The following is a 22524-nucleotide window of genomic DNA, read 5'->3' on the forward strand; positions in this document are numbered from 1 at the left end:
TATGTACCCAAAGCCTGAGCATTCTAAGATGTCTTTTCTTTGGCTATACAAATACTGAAGTTCTGTTTGGTTTTGTTTATTAACTTAGGTTGATTGATAGGAAATTCTTCCTGCATACTTTTTTTAAAAAATAAATATATTTAAAAGGGCATTTTACCCAAAACTCTTTCATTGTAATCATTTCATTATCTACAAGTAATTGTACAAAAGAGTTTCAATTCCACATGTCAGTTTGTGGGCACAGTGTTTCTTGACCCATGTCCACCCTTTCATAATTTTCTCTCCAACCTCCACCAATTCCCTCAATTTCCCTCCCATCTCCTAGAGAATATGTCCACTTGTCATCCATTTTCATGATCACGACAAGCTCCTCAGAGGACCCCTCACCGGAATACAACCATGCACAAAGAGACTTTCTGGGCTCAATAAGCAAAAAAAAAAAAAAAAAATAGCAGATAATTCCTGCTGATTAAATAATACTTCCTGTTCTCTGGGCATTCAACCCATCTATCATTTTCCTCATAATATCTGCATACTTCTTTATACATGTTGCCTCCAAGGATCCCAGTATGCTTCACTTCCCACAGCTATCCTTTGCTGAGCTGACTCTCCTCCTTTAGACAACCTAAGAAATTATCCCCAGAAGTCTTATCCATTCCATTCCTAAACAATCACAGTTGGGCAGACCCCATGAACTTTAAAGCAAAAACTATGTTTACCAATATACATGTTGCTGATATGTTAGCCAGTACAAACAGACCTACAGGTCAATAACAACAAATGTAAGCTGTAAACCATGGGTAGCAATATGTGCTGGGTGAGTATTAGCTCTGCTCAAAAAGTATGAACTACAATATGTAAAGTATTTATTACAGTATGTATCAAGTGTGTAGAAAGTATATAGTATCGTATGTGAACTACTGTAAGGTGTGGTAAGATAGAAAGCCTATCATGGTATTTCTCATGCTGTTCCATATTTGCTGTTTGCCCTTTTCTTTTGCAATTTGTAGAATCATTACAAACAGGGACCAAACATACCTTTACTGCCATCCTGCGTGAAATCTTGGTGCAAAGGAGGCTCCAATGAATACAGTTTTAATTATGTGAAGAGAATCAATATTGAGGAGACTTGTGAAGCAAATCAAGTTCCTATTACTTCCCAGCTTTTAACGCTGGAAGTTCATGAACAATGAATACCTCTATCGAACTTTTCAACAAATCCTGGGATAATGACTTTGCTTATCAAACCCCCAGTATTGTGGACACAGTCATCCTTCCTTCCTTGATTGGGATTATCTGCTTCACCGGGCTGGTTGGCAACATCCTCATTGTATTCACTATAATAAGGTAAGAGTTTTCTTTTTCTTTTTTGTTTGATAATTGAAGAATAAGTTCTAAAGTCTCTAGGAGAATCAAACGAGGCCCCAGGATTTTGCTTCATAAATTCTGGCTTGTAAAATATTTGCTAAAAATAATCAAAAGAGGATTCTACAGATATTTTCATTATTATTGGGTGGGGTTGGAGTAGATTTTGTGTAGGGAAGAATGATGGAAGGGGTGACCCAGGTGGAGATGTGTTATACTCAAATTTTAGAATTGAAAGCCCTTTGTACAAGTAGTTGCAGATAATAAAAATAAAATAAAATAATACCTGAGTTGTAAATCTCAGAATGGTAAATGTAGACCAAAGTTTATTGCTGCTCAGTGAGTTTTTAAAGCAGTGATCCTCAATCTTAGCCACACTCTTTTAAGAATCATCTGAAGGGATGATATATGGTTTCATCTGAAAACCATTACCTCCATCTCTCAATATAAGATTCTCACTGGGGCTAAAACTTCAATGTAGTTGTTTTATTTCCCATTCAGTAAGAGTTATTCTAAGCTGACCTCTTTGGGCTGACGAAGGAAATCCTTTAGTCACTCACTTGGGTGAAATTCTAGCTGATCAGGTTGAAGATGCAGGAAGCACAGATATTGAACTGTTCCCCTCCAAGTAGCCTGTAACCATACAGACCACATCTACTCCCCAGGGCCTCTGCCTTTGTTCCATGTCCCCCTCCTAATTCAGAGCACTACCCCCTTTCTCCCAAAGACTGCAAAAATTAATTAATTAATGTGATACATAAGGAAAGAGTACCTTCTAGGAACTTGACAAAACAGACTTAGAATTTATATACCCACTCTCCATTGCTACGTAATACTATTTCTATCCTAGGTTGCTTTCTTTTTCATACTTTCTTAAATGTCACATGACTGACTGGCAGGGGGAAGGGTTGCTATTTTTTTATTTTATTGTCAAGGTGATGTACAAAGGGGTTACAGATACATTTCAGTATGTGTGCTGCCAAAGTAAACCAAGGTTACAGCTACATAAGTAAGGTAGTGAGTACGTTTCTTGTTGAACTTGTTACCCATCCCTCAGTTTTCTCCCACTTTCCCTCCCCCTACCCTATCCTCTGTTGTACAGATCATGTCCAGCATATTGTCTTGTGAGATCTCTGTTGCATTGGTTCACCCTTTGTCCTTGGTCCCACCATTTTGTTGGGGATGGTTACTTAGCAGATCCATTTATCTGTCCAGTACTTCTAGATCAGAGTCACCTCTTTCATTGCTCACCCCAAACCCATTTACCCCTTGCCCCCAAATGCATTTCATGCTTCTCACTTCCTTTATCACATATGTACATTGAGAATTCTGACCATATTCTTCCCCAGTTCCATCTTTCTCCTCATCTGCTTCCCCTACCAAGTATCTACCTATTCAAACTTGTTTTCGCTTCCTGATAATTATGTTGTTAAACTGTCTGGTAACAGTTCTAAAAGTTTACTCCTGGAGTTTCTTCACTCCTGCCTATGCTATGCATGAATGAAATTAATCATGTGTATATGCATATGAGCCTGTATGCGCTTGCAGAGGACATTCTGATTGTTTTCAGATTTAAGTTCTACTGGTTTTAATAAATGCCAGATGTTTGTTATGGTCTCTGATCGTACTTATCACTGTCCTTTTAAAGATGTTTACATATATTTATATGTCATGAAAGATGTACTGCCTAGTATTTGTTTTCCATATTATCTTAATACATAGCCGCAATAAACCTTTTTTGAAACATATTATACTAAAACACACCCTTGTGGATGCATTTAAAACATCCCAGAGTCAAGACGTGGCAGACCTGGCAAACAGACATAAATCCTGTGATTCTGAATTCGATGCTGTTCTGATGATAAACAAACAATTGAAATTATAAAGATGGCTGTCTTGGCTTTACTTTGTGGATAGAAGAATTTTCTCAAGACCCATTAAGAGCCCCAGCAGCCCTCAAAATAATGACATAGATTTACCACCACAGAGAAGGCTCCTCACTGGCTGCTTTGCCCAGGTAGCTTCTTACCAGACAGCTCTCTTTCAAAGTATTACTGTTGGTGTCTTTGCAGTTAGCTAGAATGGATCAATGGTATGAACATCAAGCACTTTAATTTTTTAAAGGACTAGAAGCAGTTCAACTCAGTAGATATTATTCAAATACATATTGCATGCCCAGCACTGTCCAAGGGGTTATGAAAGTGCCAAAGAAGAAATCACAACAACATCTGACTCCAAAAACCTTATAATCTAGGAGAAAGGGTCAGACTTACAAATATAGAATTAAAACAATAAGTAAGGCCTAGGGATGTATTTTAGTGGAAGAGCATTTGCCTTGCAAGGCCCTGGGTTTGATTCCCAATACCACACAAAAAAACGTGCAAAAATACTTTGGATGAGCAAGGTAGTACAACTTTATAATCTCAGTACTTGAGAGGCTGAGTTCAAGACACAGCTGGGCTGCTTAGGGAGACCCTATCTCAAACTTTAAAACTAGGCTAAAAAAAGATACTGCTTAAAGTATAACTTCCAAGAAAGAAAATCAAAGTAATCAAATACTCCCAGGAAGTGTCGAGAAGGCAATACTGCTGAGTGAACACAGAAATGTTTGTAGTTTACCTCTACTTGCCTGCTGCACTTGTCCACTTCTTCCATCTTTCTTTCCCTCTTGTAGCTGAAGGAAAAGCAGAGTATTGTATAGAGTTCAAGTTTCTTGACTATCTTGTGGATCTAATTGAAGCCACACTTGATGGTATCTGAGACTATGAGCTTGCAGGAAAGGATTGGAACTGTGGAAAGGATGCAGCCACTGCCTGGGATGTGAACAGCAGAGCAGAGAAATACCCATCCTGCTTTCTCCCTCCTGCTCTCAAGTTTCCCACCAGTGCTCCTATTGGCCAAACTAGTCAGCAGCCAATTGACAAAGGGACCTAGGAATAAAGATCTTAAAATGGGTGGAATGCATTTAGTTGATAGCCTGAATGTGAGATTGTATATTTGTCATATTTAATCCAAATACATATATATTTCTGACTATACAAGGTAATCAGAATAGAATAGAGTTGAATAGAAATTCTAGAAAGTGGTAAAAAAAAGATAAGATTTCTAAAATTCAGTCATATCAAGTATATCATCATGTGTTCACTTGACATACTAGTCTGTCATACTTTTTAAACAAATGCTTAAATAATTTTGGAGTCAGGCTAAATACAAATTCAATATTCTTTCTTAAAGAAACAGTATAAGCATTTTCATATGTGACTGTTCTTCCAAACTATGCTATTTAACAGCTGCATCATATAATGTTAGAACGCCATAATTTATTTTATCATTGCTCAGATTAGTGAACATTAACTATGGCTATTAACAATATGAAAAACATATTATTCAGTGTTTTCTTTCTAGTGTTTGGGTTATATGAGATAGAGATCTAATGAAGTTAGGCAATAGAAATCAGAAGATAGATTAAATCTGAAAATCAATAGAGGTTGGATGATTAGAAATTTTATCATTTCTACTTTATTATTTTTAATTTCTGGACTGTCACGTTCAATAAAGCAACAGTAAATGTAACATATTATATTGCTTCAGATTTTTCTTTGTGCTTTGAAAAACGATGTCTAGAACATTTTAACTCTTCTTGTGAAAAAATAGAATCTAGGCTGGGAATGTGGCTTAGTGGTAGACCACTTGTCTAACATCATGAAGCCCTGGGTTTGATTCCTCAGTACCACCTAAACAGAAAAGGCCAGAAGTGGTGCTATGGCTCAAGTGGTAGAGTGCTAGCCTTGAGCAATAGAGGCTCAGGGACAGTGCTCAGGCCCTGAATTCAAGACCCAGGACTGTTCAAAAATAACAACAACAACAATAATGATGATGATAATGATAATAATAATAGTATGTCACTATACAGCCTAACTGGCTTAAAACTGAGGACTCTTCTGCCTCAACCTCCCAAGTGCTGAGACTTCAGGCTGAATCATCATAACAGCTCTTTAATTCTTTTTGATTGCCAGTTAATGATCTGCACTGTCCTCAACCATAAAATTGCTATAACTTTGTCTAGAGGAAGAAAAGGCCCTGAGGAGTCCAATTCTTGCATTTAGGGCATAAGCAAACACAAGATTATACCCAACTTTATGTGCAAATGACATATTCATAGGCCAACGTTGATGAGTTTTATTAACATGAAGTCTACATGATTCCTTGTATCTCTCACTGTCCCTCCCCATTTCCATCGCCCTCCCCCAATGGCCTAGAGCAGGCAAAGAATTAAAGACCAAGTACAGTCTCTTGACTGCTCTTTGGTTGACATTATCCTTTCCTCAAGTCTCCTCTCCCTCTTTCCCATTATGATGAGAGTCCAACCTTCTCAGACAGAGAACCAGCCTGAGATACTGATGGCACCAACAATGAACAGAGTGCAGCTCCTGAGTAAAAACTCCATGGCAGTAATTCCCCATACAGTACATGTTGCCTAGACCTGGGCAAAGAAACCATGGCCTCTCACAGTCTGCGTTACATAATAACTTGACGACTTACATGTGAAGTCTAGAGGCAGTTCACAAATTTCAGCCAATGAATGATGGAGACATAGAATAGCTTCTAAGCACAGAATAATAGCTCTAAACTAAGCCAGAAATTGTGACATAATCTTAGACTTATTCTTCCATGTTTTCCAAATTCTTATTTGTTCTCAGTTCACATGCCTCCTCTACCAAGAAGCCTGCCTTGTGCATGTCTCTAGCTTTGTCTCATCAAATTGGAATGTAGTTGTTCACTTAAGTATGTCTAGACTACAAGTGTTTTCATGGCAGAGTTTGTAGATTCATTAGCTTTGCAACCCCAGAGCACGCTATTATACCTGATACATAACTGGACCTCAATGATGTCTTTTTCTAATTCGTGAACAGCATCTTCCAGATAGAGATACCAAATATTATTGAATGTGTTAGCTTCTTAAATGCTGGTTTTTAGCTTTAAATTTCTGCTTAAAAAAAAACAGTTTAGTAAAATGTTGTAATCCTAGCTATTCAGGAGGCTTAGATCTGAAGGTTGTAGTTCAAAGCCAGCCAGATCAGAAAAATCTGTAACACTTCCAATTAACCACCAAAAGCCAGACATGGAACTGTGGCTCCAGCAGTAGAGTAACAAACTTGAGTGAAAAAGCCAAGCAGAGCACAGGGCCCTCCGTACTGGAACACGTGTGTGCACGCGCGCACACACACACACACACACACACACACACAAAATCTTACAGCAGCAAAAAAACTTGGTAAGCCTGGGCTGTGTGGCATTCATTTCTCTGCCTTACCAGCAGGGGGCGTAAGGTGATTGTCAGTGCCATCAGTTCATTGCTTTCACATTCTTCTCCAGACCTCCTGGATTTCAAACTTTTTACTAGGGGTCTTGGCTATTGAATTAGATTTTGTTGGAATATTTATATTTATAATGAATTATAACAATGGCCTCAGCTCTGATGGGAAAAATGTATTGCACAATGGAAAGCATTTATTTTTTATTGTTTGGTTGTTTTGAGTGCTACAGATGAGTAGACTAAACTTTTTGCTGACGTGTTTTTACAGTTGGTATAATTCATGCCCAAATTTAATGGCTTGAAGCAATAAAAAACGTATTGTCACATACTTTGCAAGGGTCAGATTCCAGGAACAGCTTCAGTGGCTGGTCCTGTCTCAGGGTCTATCTCATAAAGCTGCAGTGGAGTTTTCCTGCAGGGTTACATCATCTAAAGTCTTGTGTGGAGTTTGAGAATCTAACCTCTCATTCCTGGAAAAGCAGGGCTGGTTGGTTGTTGTCAGGGACTTCAATTCCCTGTGGAATTCTTCAGAGTACTTGAGTATCTGGCACAACATGGTGGTCTCCATTAACAAGACCAGTATTCAAGGCTTCACTGTGCTTTTGTGTCCTAATTTCAAATGCTTCCCACTGTTGTTTCTACCATATTTTAATTTCTAGGAGCCATTTATTAAGTTCAACACTCAGAGTGAATTTGATTCTATTGAAAGAAATATCAAATAATTTATGTAAGCCCATAAATTTTTCAAACCACCACAGTTAGTTCTCATATAAATAATTCAACATGTTTAAGTAGGCAAGCCTAGAGCATCTGTGTCTGTTTTCCTTTTAACATAAATTCATTAAGGCAATTAAAATTTTGGAAAGATGTTTGGGGAAATATGTCAGTGGCGTATGCCTTTGATCTTAACTACTCAGTAGATTGAGAGGTGAAGATGGCTGTTCAAAGCCAGCCTGGGCAGGAAAGTCTCTGAGATTTGTAACTCCAAGAAACCAACAAAAAGCCAGAAGTGGGAATGGAGTCCAAGTGGTAGGGCTCAACCTTTGGCCAAAAACAAAAAACAAAAACAAAGGGTTAGAGCACAGGCCCTGAGTTCAGGCCCTAAGACCAACACACAAAATAATTTGTCAAGATGGCATATGTTGAAGAAGGTGTGTACTTCCAATGCTAATCTTTAATCTGGCTTCCTTCCTTTCTTGCAGGTCCAAGAGAAAAACAATCCCTGACATTTATATCTGCAACCTGGCTGTGGCTGATTTGGTCCACATCATCGGGATGCCTTTTCTTATTCACCAGTGGGCTCGAGGAGGAGAGTGGGTGTTCGGGAGCCCCCTCTGCACCATCATCACATCCCTGGATACCTGCAACCAGTTTGCCTGCAGCGCCATCATGACTGTGATGAGTGTGGATAGGTAAGTGAAAACACTAATGCAAGGCAGAGCCACCAAGGTCATTCCAATTAAGCCCTGATCGTGTTGGTATATAAGGGCAAAGTTCTTTTGTTTAACTAGAGGCCTGCTTCTTTAGGAGCATTTTTTTTTTGGCATTCACAGAGGCCCCTTTTTTAAATGTGAAATGTAAAACACTAAACTCTCTACTTTCTCAAACTTTCTTTTTGGTCTGAGTTATATTTACAGTTCACTGCAAGATAAAAGTTCACAAAATCATAAAGTATTAGAAACCAAAATGAATGAATGTTGTGAATGAATGAACAAATGACTGTCTTGAAGGAGGTGCTGAATTCCCCTTGGCTCATCAGGACTTCTTCCCAAGCGGACTCTTGGATGTAAGAAAGTAACAAAAGTGGGCTGGGAAGGTGGCTCAGTGGTAGAGCGCTTGCCTTGCATGCATGAGGCCCTGGGTTCGATTCCTCAGCACCACATAAGCAAAAAGAAAAAAGCTGGAAGTGGCGCTGTGGCTCAAGTGGTAGAGCACTAGCCTTGAGCTGAAGAGCTGAGGGACAGTGCCCAGGCCCAGAGTTCAGGCCCCACGACCGGACCCAAAAAAAGTAACAAAAGTTCTTCAGATGGATTAAACAAAGGAATGACAAAGTCATATAGATCATTCACTCTGACAAAATGACCAGTGATGGGGAAATTTCACACATTTTTCTCCCCTTCTGCTAATCTGTAAAAGAATTCTCAAAATATGAACTGTGCCATATTTTTTAATTAATGTACTGTGTAGGTATGGTTAGCTCAGTGAATGCCAGCCACTGCTGACTGTGTATTGAGGAAAAACTAAACAACAACAACAAGAAGAAATTTCTCAATACAAAAGAAAGAGCCCTGCAAAGATGAGATCCAACATAGACTTAACAATAGTAATCTCATTCTTGAAGATAATTCAAACCTATTGATAGCATGTACCATGAGGCAGCAATACTGATCTTATAAAAAGGTGGGGAGTGGGGGTATTTATCTTGCTGTAAACTTTTCACTAAAAATAAAATGAGTGACATATTCTTCCTTAGAACAGGCTAATTCCATAACTCCTACTGTTGGTGGGTAGGGATGTGTGTGTGTGTGTGTGTGTGTGTGTGTGTGTGTGTGTGTGTGTTTGTGTGTGTGTGTGCACGTGTGCATACTCTGTCCTATATACCGGATAGCATATTTTATATTCTTTTTTTGTTGCTGGGTTGTGCAGAGTATATATATAGCTAAAATTTCACTTTTCTGCTAAGACGGTCAAGACTTTTCCTTCTCTTGGCCCTTAATCTACAGGATCAGGCAGCAAGAGATAGTATTCCTGTCATTTCTTTTTTTTTTTTTTTTTTTGGGGGGGGGTCCAGTCATGGGGCCTGAACTCTGGGCCTGGGCGCTGTCCCTCAGCTCTTCAGCTCAAGGATAGCGCTCTACCACTTGAGCCACAGCGCCACTTCTGGCTTTTTTCTTTTTGCTTATGTGGTGCTGAGGAATCGAACCCAGGGCCTCGGGCATGCAAGGCAAGCGCTCTACCACTGAGCCACCTTCCCAGCCCTCCTGTCATTTCTTATCATTCTAACTCTAACAAATGTATAAGGTTCAACTAAATTGATCTTTTTGTGAGACAAATAGAGTTGTTTCTTTGTAAGACCATAACCCCATGGCAATGCCATCATTAGGCCTTATTATTTATGGATCATGCCTTTCAAGTCTTTCTGATGTCTTTTATGTACGTTTCTCTGATTAGTAATAACTACAAATATGTAAGAAAATATAATTGTGGATCTCTACCTTGATAGTAATATGAAATAATTGTAAACATCCAAAATATTTGCTTCCAGATAAAAACTACTCAGGGGCTACTTTTGTAAATAAATTCTCTTACACAGCAAAAGTCAATAAATAGAAGCCAGAATCCCCTATTCCTTCCTTTCTTCATGCATTCATCAAGCGAAGGGACTACATATTAGGAGGAAGAAGATGTGGCCTGAAAATGCAATCAATGACTTATTCTTCTTCCCTTCCACAGTGGTGTACACAAGCATTAATTGAGGTAACGTGTGAGAATCAGATTCATTTTCACACAGTGAGACACTGCAGGAAGGAAAAGCAGAGTTTTCCTGATTTGCATTGACAGTCATGGATCCTCTTGTGTGGGAGTATGTGGCTGAAGAAGGCTTCTTTGAGAGAGAAACAGTTATATAGGCACTTGAAGGAAGGGTAAGCGGAAGTGAATAGAGGAAGTTCTACCTGAGAGGCAGGTAGAACAGTGTGTTCTTGCCCCTGAAAGGGGGAATAACTTGAAGAACGTGAACGTCCTCCAAAGGCCTTGATGTTAAAGGCCTGGTTCCAAGGATGGTGTTATTGGAGGACAGTGGAACCTGGAACTTATAGCAGGTAGAAGCTAGTGGGATGCTTTTAAGTCACTGAGGACATGCCCTTGAAGGTGGTGTAGAACTTGGGTCCCTTCCTCTCCCCTCTCCCTTCAGGTCACAAGGTAAGCAGTTTTGCCTTGCCATGTGCTCCTGGCCATGCCCGGCAACAGCCCCGCCCCCCTCCAAGAAAAATGGGACCAATCAGCAGTCATGGAGCAAACCTTCAGAAACCATACGCCAAAACAAATGTCTTCTCATTCTACGTTGATTATTTTGTGGGTTTTTTTTTCTTTTTTCCAGTCCTGGGGCTTGAATTCAAGTCATAGGTGCTATCCCTGACATTTTAGGGTTTGTTGTTATTGGGGGGGGAGGGGTTTGTTTTGTTTTCTTGCTCTAGGATAGCACTCTACCACTTGAGCCCCGGGTCCATTCAGCTCTTTTACTGGTGAGAAGAATTTTTTTCCTGCTAGAGCTGATTTCAAACCATAATCCTCTTAGCCCCCTGATTACAAGCGTGAGCCACCGGCATCCAGCTTGGATAATTTTTATAGTAATAGAAAATTAACTGAATTCAAGAGAGAGTCTGACACAAGTTCTAGCCTGTGTGGCATGCAGGACCAGGTAGAGAAAGCCCTTATGAATCATGGTAAGGATTCTAAATTTTAACTGAAAAGCATGCAAAGCCATTGAAGGTTTTGGTTTGGGGTTTGTTTGTTCTTATAACCTTGAGAGATAGGTGATCAGGGACGATTCATTCACTAATAGCATGACTCCATCATTCTTTAATTCCAGTCAGAAGGGTGACTGAGCCACAGGGAAATCACTGTCTCTTCTATTTCCCCGGCAGAGAAGGGGCTCTGTCCATAGCTTAGGTGATGCACGCATGCACTCAAGCATGCGCTGTGCATAGAAGGAGGGGCTGAAACTCTCCCTGCATGCCACAGGATTCATTCAATGCGTGGGAAATTTCCTGACCATTGCACACAAAAAAAGACCAAGAAAACAGAGATTTTTTTTCTTTCGTTTTTTAAACAAGCCTTCATTAGTAGCTCTTCAAAAACTTTAGGAAAACAAGTGACCAACCAAACCAAACCACTTTTTTTACGTTTGTGCAATTCCTACTAATACTACCTTCAACTACTACACACCCTCATCCACACCCCAGCAAAATTACTCTCTCAGACAGCCTTCTTTCTGAATTGCAGCTCTCCTCTGCATTCTTCAGCTTTCAGTTAGCTATTTTATGATTTGCTGAAGGGCCAAATATATTTGAGATGTCACCATTTCAACTTTGAATAATGGATATTCTCTTTTTTTTCCTTCTGGCTCCATAAAGGGAAGAAAAAGCAAGAATGCTCCCCCTCCCCCATTGAAATTATCCCATTTCCTCTCTCCAGTCCCTCATCTCTAGGCCAAACTCCCTGAGGAATCTGTGTTGGCTATACCAGTCACACTGTTCATCTGCCCTGAGAGTTCTGTGACCTAAACTTCCAAGAGCCTGGGGACCATAATGTAAAACCAGAGTCCTGCTGAGGGACTCTCCTAGCAGCCCCTATCCCTTCCTCCTTCCTGCCTCTATGTCACTAAAAACTACTCAGAATTATACTCACTAGACGCTATGTAGAAAATGAACTATACAACTTGTGAGGGACAGGGCTCAGGAGGGAAAAAACTGGGAGAAAACCAGGGAAGAGATGACAGTTTAAAAGGAAATGTACTCAATTCCTGACTTATATAACCGTAACCCCTGTGTACATCATGTTTACAATTAAAATTAAAAAGAAAAATGAAGACGTTGGCAATGCAGAATTGTACCATGCTCAAGGTGCTTGGGAATCGGCAGCTGTTTCCATGAGTGGTTTACTCATCTTTGCAAGGTTAAGAGTTGTTTTCTCTGTGGGTATCAGCAAGCTCTTAAAAAATATAACTTTCTTTTGCCATGATAGAGGTGTGCTTCGGGGAGGATAATAATACTAATAATTTACTCTTGTCATGAACCTTTCATCCTTGGAGCTCAGTGCTTTTATTGATTGTTCGCAAACCCTTCTTAACTGGCTTTGCAGGTACTTGGCTCTCGTCCAGCCATTTCGACTGACAAGTTGGAGAACAAGGTACAAGACTATCCGCATCAATTTGGGCCTTTGGGCAGCTTCCTTTCTGCTAGCATTGCCTGTCTGGATCTACTCAAAAGTCATCAAATTTAAAGACGGCGTCGAGAGTTGTGCTTTTGATTTAACATCCCCTGATGATGTACTCTGGTAAGTTGTGAAAAAAACAAGAAAAATAGAGTTGAATTAAGTTGTGAAGTACTTCATCCTTCCTGTCAACACATGAGCAGCATGGAGAGGGTCCTTGGGGATCCTCTTCTCGCCAGTCTTCCTGCTTAGATTTTTATTTAACACAACCCAGGTGATGGTATGATTTGAAGGATAGAGCCACCTTGTGAAAAGATCTCAAATTTAATCATGCAACCTCAGTGTGCACAAAGATTTAACTATGGATGGAGAGACCCATGGCAGCCAGATTCGGCAGGGCTGCAGAGAGCAAGGAAGGAGAATAATTCCCAAGAAGAGGCGCAGTGATAACCAGACTTAAACTAGATCACTATGTAATTGTAGTTGCCTGAATTGTGATTTCCCCATAAAGTCCTAACCTACCAGCATACCTGTGAATGTGACCTTATTTGCAAAGAAGGTCCTTACAGACATAATCAAACTAGGTTGCAGACATACTAGATTAAGGTGGGCCCTGAGTCCTGCTGTCCTGAAGATGTATTTATGAGCCAAATAACACTAAAGATTGACAAGAATGACAAGAAATAGGGGTTGGGGGGAGCTATGAGTCTCCTTCAACTCCAAAAGGAACAGACTTCTGGCATCCAGAATAAATTTCTGGGTATTTTAAGCCATTCGATTTTGTGGTCATTTGTTATAAAATCTTTAGGAAATTAATGATACAGAAACTAGCACAGTAAGCCAGTCGTTGGTGGCTCATGCTTGTAATCCTAACTACTCAAGAGGCTGATATATGAGGATTGCAGTTCAAAGCCAGCCCAGGCAGGAAAGACTGTGAGACTCTTATCTTCAATAAACCACCAGAAAACCAGAAGCAGCTCTGTGGCTTAAAGTAGTAGAGCATTAGCCTTAAGCAAAAAGAGCCCAGGGATAGTACCCTGGCCCTGAGGTTCAAGCCCCATGATGAAAGAAAGGAAAGGAAAGGAAAGGAGAGAGAAGGAGGGAGAGAGGGAAGGAGGGAACTAGCACAATAATTCTTATATTCAAACTTAGTAAAGAAAAAAATAAGGGAATTTTTTTCTACTTGAAATTTGGAACATCATCAGAATCTATGGCTAACGTTTTTGAGCACTCCTCGGGCTAGGTACTTCTTATATGTATTGCTCAAGTCAGTCTGGCAGAGTGCTTTTCCCACTCTCTCACTTGACTAGTAAAAAGGCATTTATTAAGCTTGACATGAGTGCATGTCTCAGTTTGGGCTGCTGTAACCAAGTGCCACTGACCAGTTAATTCCTAAACAGCAGAAATTCATTTCTCACTCTTCTGAAGGCTGCAAGTCCTGTGATCAAGCTGCTTGATGTGGTCAGTTTCTAGAGAAGGCTCTTTTCTAGATTGTAAGCTGCCAAACCCTCCTTTTATCTTTACATGATGAGGGAGAAGAAAACAGGAAGCAAACTCTAGTGCCTCATTATTTCTCAAAGTCTTCACCCTGTAACACTATCTAACAGTGGAGAGTTTAGGATTTCAGCATGCAGATTTGATAGGAATGCATTTAGTCCAGAACAACACAACATGGATAGGATTGATTGTTAATTTGAACAGAAACCATCAGCCAACTGAAATGTAAAGTGATCATCAACAGGGCTCAGAGACTATCAAGGGCCCCAAGCTATCTAAAAGGAAAACGTATTTATATACTCAGCCTCAGCTCAAACTTTGGCCTGAGTCAAAGGAACAAATGATTAGCCATTTATATCAACAGCTGCTCTTCATCTATTTTTCATGGATTAGCAAAGGGCATTGTGAGAATGCAACCTCTGTCATTCCTCCTGGGCTCAAGTTGTTCAGATCAGTTGAGACTGATGCTACTAGCTGTGCGTAGCACCCCTCTGGTCCCAAGCGCCTCCTCTGCCACATCACTCATTGAAAATCTGGGCCTGGTTCCTTTCATCAAAGCCAGGACCCTTCTAGAAAAGATAATCCCTGACATCTGTGCAGGAAAGGGGTTGGCATACCTGAAAATTCTCTCTGAAAAGCACAAAGGAAAGACTAGCTGATTTAACAGTAGGCCCTCCCCCAGGTCTGCTAAGTAGTCATCTGGAGCCTTGGATATCAGCAAAGGCTCTGGAATCCAGCTACCGCTCTAGGCTCCAATGCCATCTGTGTCAGGTACAAGCTGGGTATATGTGCTGTCTCTTCTTTCACATAAGGACACAGGGGCATTGTGCTAATGGGGTTGCACAGATTCCATGGGCTAATTCAAAGTGCTTAGACAAGTATCTACTTTATAATATATGTTGTGTTACTAACATGAAAGGTAATGTTGATAATTATAAGTAGTCTCTGTTTTTCAGTCAAGGTAGTTGAGTGATCAGAGAAGGGTCAAGCATCATTGTCAATGGATAATGAAAAGTAGGATTTCGCTACAGAATGGCCTCCAAAGCTTTTCTTTTATTCTGTGCTCTGAACTCAAGACTCATAATTCATGAACAATAAATGCCTATAGCTATTGCAATGAATATAATAGTGTTGTCCTCTGTGTGTGTCTCTGTCTGTGCCTCTCTCTCTTATTTCACAGGTATACCCTTTATTTGACAATAACAACTTTCTTTTTGCCCTTACCCTTAATTTTGTTGTGTTATATTTTAATTTTATGTTATACTTGGGAGATGTATCAACAGAATAAGGATGCCCGATGGTAAGTGTATGCTTTATTTGCTTTTTTGTTAAAAGAACAATTAAGACATCACAAAATATCTAAACCAGAAATTTAAGCATCAATCACTTGAGAAAAAAAAAAAGGAGGGGGTGTAAAAAAAAAGTTTAAAAAAAGGTAAAAGTAAAAAAAAAAAGTAAAAATAAAAAATGTTTAAAAGGGGGGGCTATATTATATGTCTAAATAAGTCATGGTCTGAAAATAAGATATTCTAAAAGAGGCATTTGAGGATCTCTTGGTGATAAATGCTAAAATCATTGATGTAGTTGTTTTATAAAAATATAATCATAACTCAAAATTCTATGTAAAATATAGTTTAAGCCAGGTGCTGGGCAGCTTATGCCTATAATCCAAGCTGTTCAGGAGGCCAAGAATTGGAGGATCACATGGTTCAAGGCCAGCCTGGACAGAAAAGTTCACTAGACTCCATCTGCAATATAATCAGCAAAAAGCAGAGCTGGAGATTTGACTCAAGTAATAGAGCACCAGCCTAGGAAGCCTGAAGCCCTGAGTTCAAGTCTCAGTTCCACAAAAAAGAATAATTTATAGTTGGTATTGATAATGTTCATTCTTTGAGCTTTACATTTTGCAGAGTTCTATGCATTTGTTTATATCTGAGATGTGTCTGGCCTTTTAGTTTCTGTGTTCTAATTTTTTATTGGAGAAGAATGATTTCATTAGCATCTAATTAGAAGCAAAGGGTCTTATTCATAGTAGAGGAAGATTAATTAGGAATTAATAAAACTAGACTTATCTAATGAAAATATTTGGAAGGATCTTTAAAAATACATGGGTTTCAAATGCCATAAATAAATATAAATTATATTCAATTTGAAATTGTGCACACCAAGATATTCAAATGAATAATTTAATAATTATGTAAAATGTTAAACACAAATTGTTATTAAATTGAATGCTTTGAGTAGATTTTTGTGTTTCTTCCAGAAAGATAAGATCCCTGGTTTCCATGTACATTAAATGTAGCACTGGGGATTTATTTAAGTGTATATGAATAATTTAGCCCATTCATCCACATTTGTGGCAATTCCAGGAAACAAAAGTTTAAAGTCTATTGGTTTACAACTTTATTGACTTTCTTAAATTTTTAAGTAAAAAGATTACCTTTTTTAAAAGGTAATCTATTCAGAATGGGAAAGGAAAATAGCCAAAGTTATAGAAAAAAATATTTTCTAAATGCATCATTTGATCCTGAGTTGGTGGGAAGGATGAAATAGAATCATATGGAAATTGAGATAAAGGCAGATGGAAAGAATCTCTGAGCTCTCATAAAACCATAAGGCAAATCAAACAATTTTGCTCCTCATACTTTTCTCAGAAATTCTACCAGTGTCTTAGCGAACAAAGTTGACACTGTCCACTTAGGCCTCAAAAGTAAAAAGATAAAGAATGTCTGTGCCTACTCTGTCAAATTCAGAGTTACTGGTCTTAAAAGGATCTTCAACTCCCAGACTTTTAAACTATTATTTATAAGATTTTTATCTGTTTCCCAAGGAAATTGTTATTAAACTCTAAACATGACATGATTTTTTATGTTAGAATGATTTTCAAATTACAGAAAAGCAAAGTTAGCATAGAGAATCCTCATATGTTCTTCCCCTATTTCTCCATTATTCATATGTACATGCATCATTCACATATACAGTAAGTATATCATGATATATTTATTAAGAAATTAGCCATTATGTATTACTATTAACAGCTCCGCCTTTCACTATGCTTCACTGCTTTTTCCATTAAAGTCTTCTTCCTATTCCAAGATTCAGTGCAGAGTGACATGTTGTATTTAATGATCATGTTTCTTAGTCTCCTCTGGTCCGTGACAGTGCCTACCTCTTTCCATGTTTTGTGTGGCCTTGATAGTCCTAAGATAGAATTGGCTTCCTTCCATGTTTTCCTGATACGATTATCATGTTTGGCCTGTAGTTAGGTGTTTGAGGGTGGGAGACAACTTCTCATCACAAATACCAGCTATTACATGATGGTCATGTAACATTAGCCTTGATCACTTGGTTAAGTAGTGTGCCATGTTTCTTTACTGTAAAATTACTATTTACCTCTTTCTATATTCTTAGGAGTAAATATGGCCCAACCTCCTAAAGGGAATATTGGGGAAATTCATTTCTAGCTCCTGGAAAAGGGGGTGTCAACATATCTATAACAATGTTATTTTATGTAAGCAAATATTTACATTACTATGTGCTCAACTATACTTACATCCAAAGCTGAGTTCTATTTCAATACTATTCATCTTGTTTCTCAAAAATAACTCAACTTCAGAACTTTGAGATGTGTAGAACAGGAATGAAAAGCTGCCTTTTCCCGGTACTCTGAAGTTGGAATATAAAAGTGGACTTTTTTTTTCACTGCAAAGCCATTATGAACTGTTGTAAAAATAAATAAATAAATATACTGAGGAGAATGATGAAATGGGTGACACGGCTCCAGATGCCTTGTATTCATAAACTAATGGGTTGAATGGTTTCTCCTTTGGGTAACTGCCTAAAGAGAATAAAAATATGATTTGAAAAAATTTAATTAGAAATATATGCTTTCAAGCCATTACGAGCTGTTTAAAGTTCTAAGAAATCCATGCCCTGTAATTTCTGTGGTAGTTCATGCTGTGTCTCTCTCCTGGGTAGTTACAACCCCAGCCTTCCAAAGCAGAGAGTGATGAAGTTGACAAAGATGGTGCTGGTGCTGGTGGCAGTCTTCATCCTCAGTGCTGCGCCCTACCACGTGCTTCAGCTGGTGAACTTGCAGGTGCCGCAGCCCACTCTAGCCTTCTACGTGAGCTATTGCCTCTCCGTCTGTCTCAGCTATGCCAGCAGCAGTGCCAACCCTTTCCTCTATATCCTGTTGAGTGGAAATTTCCGGAAACGTCTGCCTCAAGTACAGAGAGTGAGTGAGAGGAAATCAACAACATGGAAAACTTCCTGAAGTCAAGCTTTTAGAACAGCATATGGAGTCCTAGTTCCTTACCCGAGGTTGGTCTATGATAGTGATAGCATTGCAAGGACCGGTGAAAACTCTGTGCTGTGTCTGTGGTAAGGCAGTGTCATTCTTCAAATGCAATGAGTTTGCTATGCTAAGACTTCAGCGAGATGAGAAGTGTACGTCTGTATCAAGTAGGAAAATTGGGAAGTGTAAGATACCTAACTAAGGTCTGTGGTTGTGTGTGTTTAAAACTGATCGCTGTTAGAAATGGTCATTAGGGACAGGGATGTTGGCTTAGTGGTAAGGTACTTGACTGGAATGTGTGAGGGCATGCTTTCGACTATGCTCTTCCTCCACACTGGGACCTCACTCTTACAGAGCCCTGAAGGCTCCTGGAAGGGGACCACCCCACAATGAGAGCTAAAATTTGGCCATTTATATCTATAGAAATACCCATTTCAAATACCCATTTCCTATGGCCCCATCTAATATCTTGACAAGTTTCATCTTTCAGAATAACTGTTACCCTCTATTTCACAATAAGATTGCAAGTAGCAACCACACAAGATAAATATTATTTCAGTGTTCTAAGGTTCAGAAATCCCAAGAAAAGGGTTAAAAGGTAGCACAGCTACCCAAGAGCTTGGCTGAACTCAGCTCTATCTGTTTGTCTTTTCTGGTGCACCACCAAATAGCCTGTACTTCAACTGGAGAGAGCCAGTGACTTAGTGTGTGTCTTGCTTTCTCCTACAGACCCAAAGAACTAAGGCCTGAAAAAAACAAGTGTGTTTCTACTTTATGTATATTATTTAAAATGTATCATTGTTCCAATGCCTACTAATTGTAGAAAATAGTCTTCCCATTTTAATAACTGTGCCTCACTTCAAGACAGTATGCATCATTCCTTTGGATTATAATTTATGCTTATTCAAGTTACAAAATGTTATTTGTTTTCAAACTCATGGATATTTATTATATCCTTGTTCTTCATTTGGCCTGTATAAAACATGCAGTCTGGAATGGAAAATGCTTTTAAAGCTTGTGTTCTCAACAAAGGCAAATATTACTTTTTTGGTGTGGATGAAATCTGTAAGCCCATCTTCTTTGTCTAAAAAGACAAACTTGTCCATGAATATCTGGAACTGATTTTTAATCAAGACTTTTTTTTAGATTAAAAAGACTCACAGCGGCCAGCTCTTTAAGTGCTCTGAGCTCCATTTTTATATCTCCGTTGTATTTGAACCAACCTAAACACAAGAATTTGAATTCCGTGTGTCTGGCTAAAGGCCGTTCAGAAACCATTTTGGAGTAAGCAATAGCTGAATGCTTTTCTGCGTGGGTGGTTACATAAGCAAATGGGCAAACTACACACTGACATGGATCACATCTGTGGATCTGAACTCCACAGCTAGAGAGCTGCACACAGAGGCCAAGTGCTCCTCTATCTTTGTGGAAAGCTGGGTTGTGACTTTGATATGAGGGACTCATTTTTCTAAGGTGCAACAGTCTGGATTCAGTAAATATCCCTGATATCCAAAGACCCAACAAAACAGGTCAGCCACACATGTTGTCATTTAGTAACTGTTTAATTCCATTGCCTTTTTTAATACAGAAAATATCATCTTCAAAGCCAACAGACATTTTTCTAATAGCATTTCTAATAGTTTTCAACTAATGCCAAATCTAAATTGGTGAATGACTTATTCTAATTTATATTTATTAAAAGTTGCAAAGGAGCTTTAGCACTTAACCAAAGTCAAAAATAAAAAAGTGACATTTAAATTCAATGTTGTGCCTTTTATAGCTTTACATAGCTTTCTATGCATAAGTCTATTTAGTGTAATCTTACAGAGGTAGTTTGTACATCATATTTATACATGTACTCTCATGTAAAATTAATAATGATCCCTTGTAATTACACACTTAATACTTGAGTTTTGGGTTATGTAAAAATAATTGTATCTCTCCTCTATGCTTGTCCAACTATAGTTGTTTCATTTAAACTCTGTTCATTAATAACAACCAATGAGTAAAAATTGCTTTATATTGATGTACTCCTGGCTTGCAACTTCTACTTGCAAGATTTCCTTACGAAAACGCTTAATATGTTTGCAGTACAGTTTCTGTTGAGTAACTTCTAATGATTTCAGAATCAGTAAAATATATCCATACATGAACAATGGCTTGAAAAGCACTCATCCTACCATATTCCTAGAACTCTAACCCTTGTATTGTTTTTACAGTCCCAGAAATTACTGCTTTTCATGGTTAATAATGTCAAAAGGTCACATCACTTTGGATCTAAAGATACTTTAGAGAATATTAAATGTTGCAGATGAAATTCTTATAAAAGCTGGCCAGTATATGTCCACATCACCAAATGAGGAATGAACTTGAGACTCACACATGAAAAGAATTTCAAGAATCACACAAGGAGAGGTCCACAAAGTAGAAATATTTATTTTAGTATAACAGGACAAAGCATGGAGAAACTGGGTAGAGGAGAAGAAATATTTCCTACTCCCCTTAACAAAAAAGATTGTTTTTTGTCAGGTTCTGGTGGTTCATGCCTATAATCTTGGCTACTCAGGAAGCTGAAATCTGAGAATTACAGTTTGAAGCCAGCCTGGGCAGAAACATCCATGAAACCTCTTACTGCCCATTAATAAGCAAAAAAAAAAGTTAGAAGTGGAGATTTGGCTCAAGTGGTAGAGCTCTAACCTTGAGCAAAAAAAAAGGCAAGCAAGAGCACAGAAGCCTGAATTCAAGCCCTATAAAGAAAGAGAGAAAAAGCGGGGGGGGGGGGGGGGGGGGGAGGGGGGAGGAAGGGGAGAGAAGCTGAGAAGTTGAGAGGGAAAAGGAAGAGAGTAGAGTAGGGAAGAAAAGAAAGAAAAGAAAAATTAGAAATGATGGTTTTATCTGTGGTCTTTATACTTTCTGAGCTGGGGGAATACATGTTTCATGTTGTCTAACCACCTATAATCATCAGATAGCAGTTCTGAGTGGCTAAAGATAGGTACTGTTAATTATTCTAAAACATGCCCCTGTACTTATCATGAGCACAGTGACTTTTAGGACTTCTCTTTGCCAGGCCATACGTTCTGACTTTGTCTCTGTACCATTAGTGGAAGAGTAAGCAGGAGACAGGAGTAGATAAACCCTTTTTGACTCCTTATTCTTGTCATTTTACATCTACAGCAGAAGAGAGAGCTGCTATGGCTTTTCAGTTTTTACTTCCTGGTTCTAATGTCTGAGTCTGGTCCTTTTAGTAATTACTAATTTTAATTTCTCTGTCTACTTACATTTCCTGCCTCTCACATTCACAGAGTGAAGGAACAATTAAAGTCCAACCCTGAGTCATTTTTACTCAACCACAGGCCCTTCCCTTGCAAACAACCATAAGAGAAGAAAATTATAATTAACACTTAATTCCTGTAATGAATTCTTGAGTGTTTAGTGAGTGAATCAAGTCTGCATAGTCAATTAAAAAATAACCTACTCTTTAAAATTTACTTGGATTTCTTATCAGAATGACCATATATTAATGACCCTATATTTCTGTTTCCTTCATGAGTTCTATGGAATCAGCCCAAAACAAAACAGAAAACCTACATTTTTTTCCTTAGTACTCAATTCTTTTTGTCAGCATCTCTTTATACCTAGAATCTCCTTCATTCCACAGAGAGACCTCTGTCCCATCTAAATTTGAAAAAAGCACTACCACTTTGATTCCTTTATGACTGCATCCTAGCAGGGAGAGTATTAAATTATTTGATTTGCCAGCCAACATTAGCTTAGATATAGCTATAGCCCTTTAACAAGATTGTGCTGATTGGTATCTTGATTTCTGATGTTTGTAGATTCACCATTAATATATACTTACAGAATGTTCTACATCTAATGCACTGTGCTGGGCTCCACTGAGAATAATAATAATAATAACAATAATAGTAATGATTTACTTAAGACATTTTTCCTATCAAAAGCAAAACTACAAATTTAAGGTTCTAATTACTTTTATTGGTGTACTAGACTATAAAATTGGATCAGTGTTTTCTGAGCTGAGCAGAGAAGCTTATCTTTATAAATAGAAATGAGCTGAAAGAAGCAAAAAAAAAAAAAAAAAAAACATACAAAA

The 22524-nt window shown here is 38.6% G+C and overlaps 1 protein-coding gene across 1 annotated transcript; it reads left to right on the top strand.

The window, feature by feature from the left end:
- Nucleotides 1-1189: 1189 nt before the first annotated feature.
- On the top strand, nucleotides 1190-18403 carry Mchr2 (melanin concentrating hormone receptor 2). Its single transcript, XM_042679536.1, is given in 6 exon segments — nucleotides 1190-1347; nucleotides 7885-8094; nucleotides 12545-12739; nucleotides 15294-15413; nucleotides 18092-18357; nucleotides 18360-18403. Coding segments are annotated over 6 exon segments (993 nt in total).
- Nucleotides 18404-22524: the final 4121 nt, after the last annotated feature.

Source organism: Dipodomys spectabilis, unplaced genomic scaffold (genome assembly GCF_019054845.1).
Source record: "Dipodomys spectabilis isolate Male_0828 unplaced genomic scaffold, ASM1905484v1 ptg000053l, whole genome shotgun sequence".
In the NCBI taxonomy this organism is placed as follows: domain Eukaryota; kingdom Metazoa; phylum Chordata; class Mammalia; order Rodentia; family Heteromyidae; genus Dipodomys; species Dipodomys spectabilis.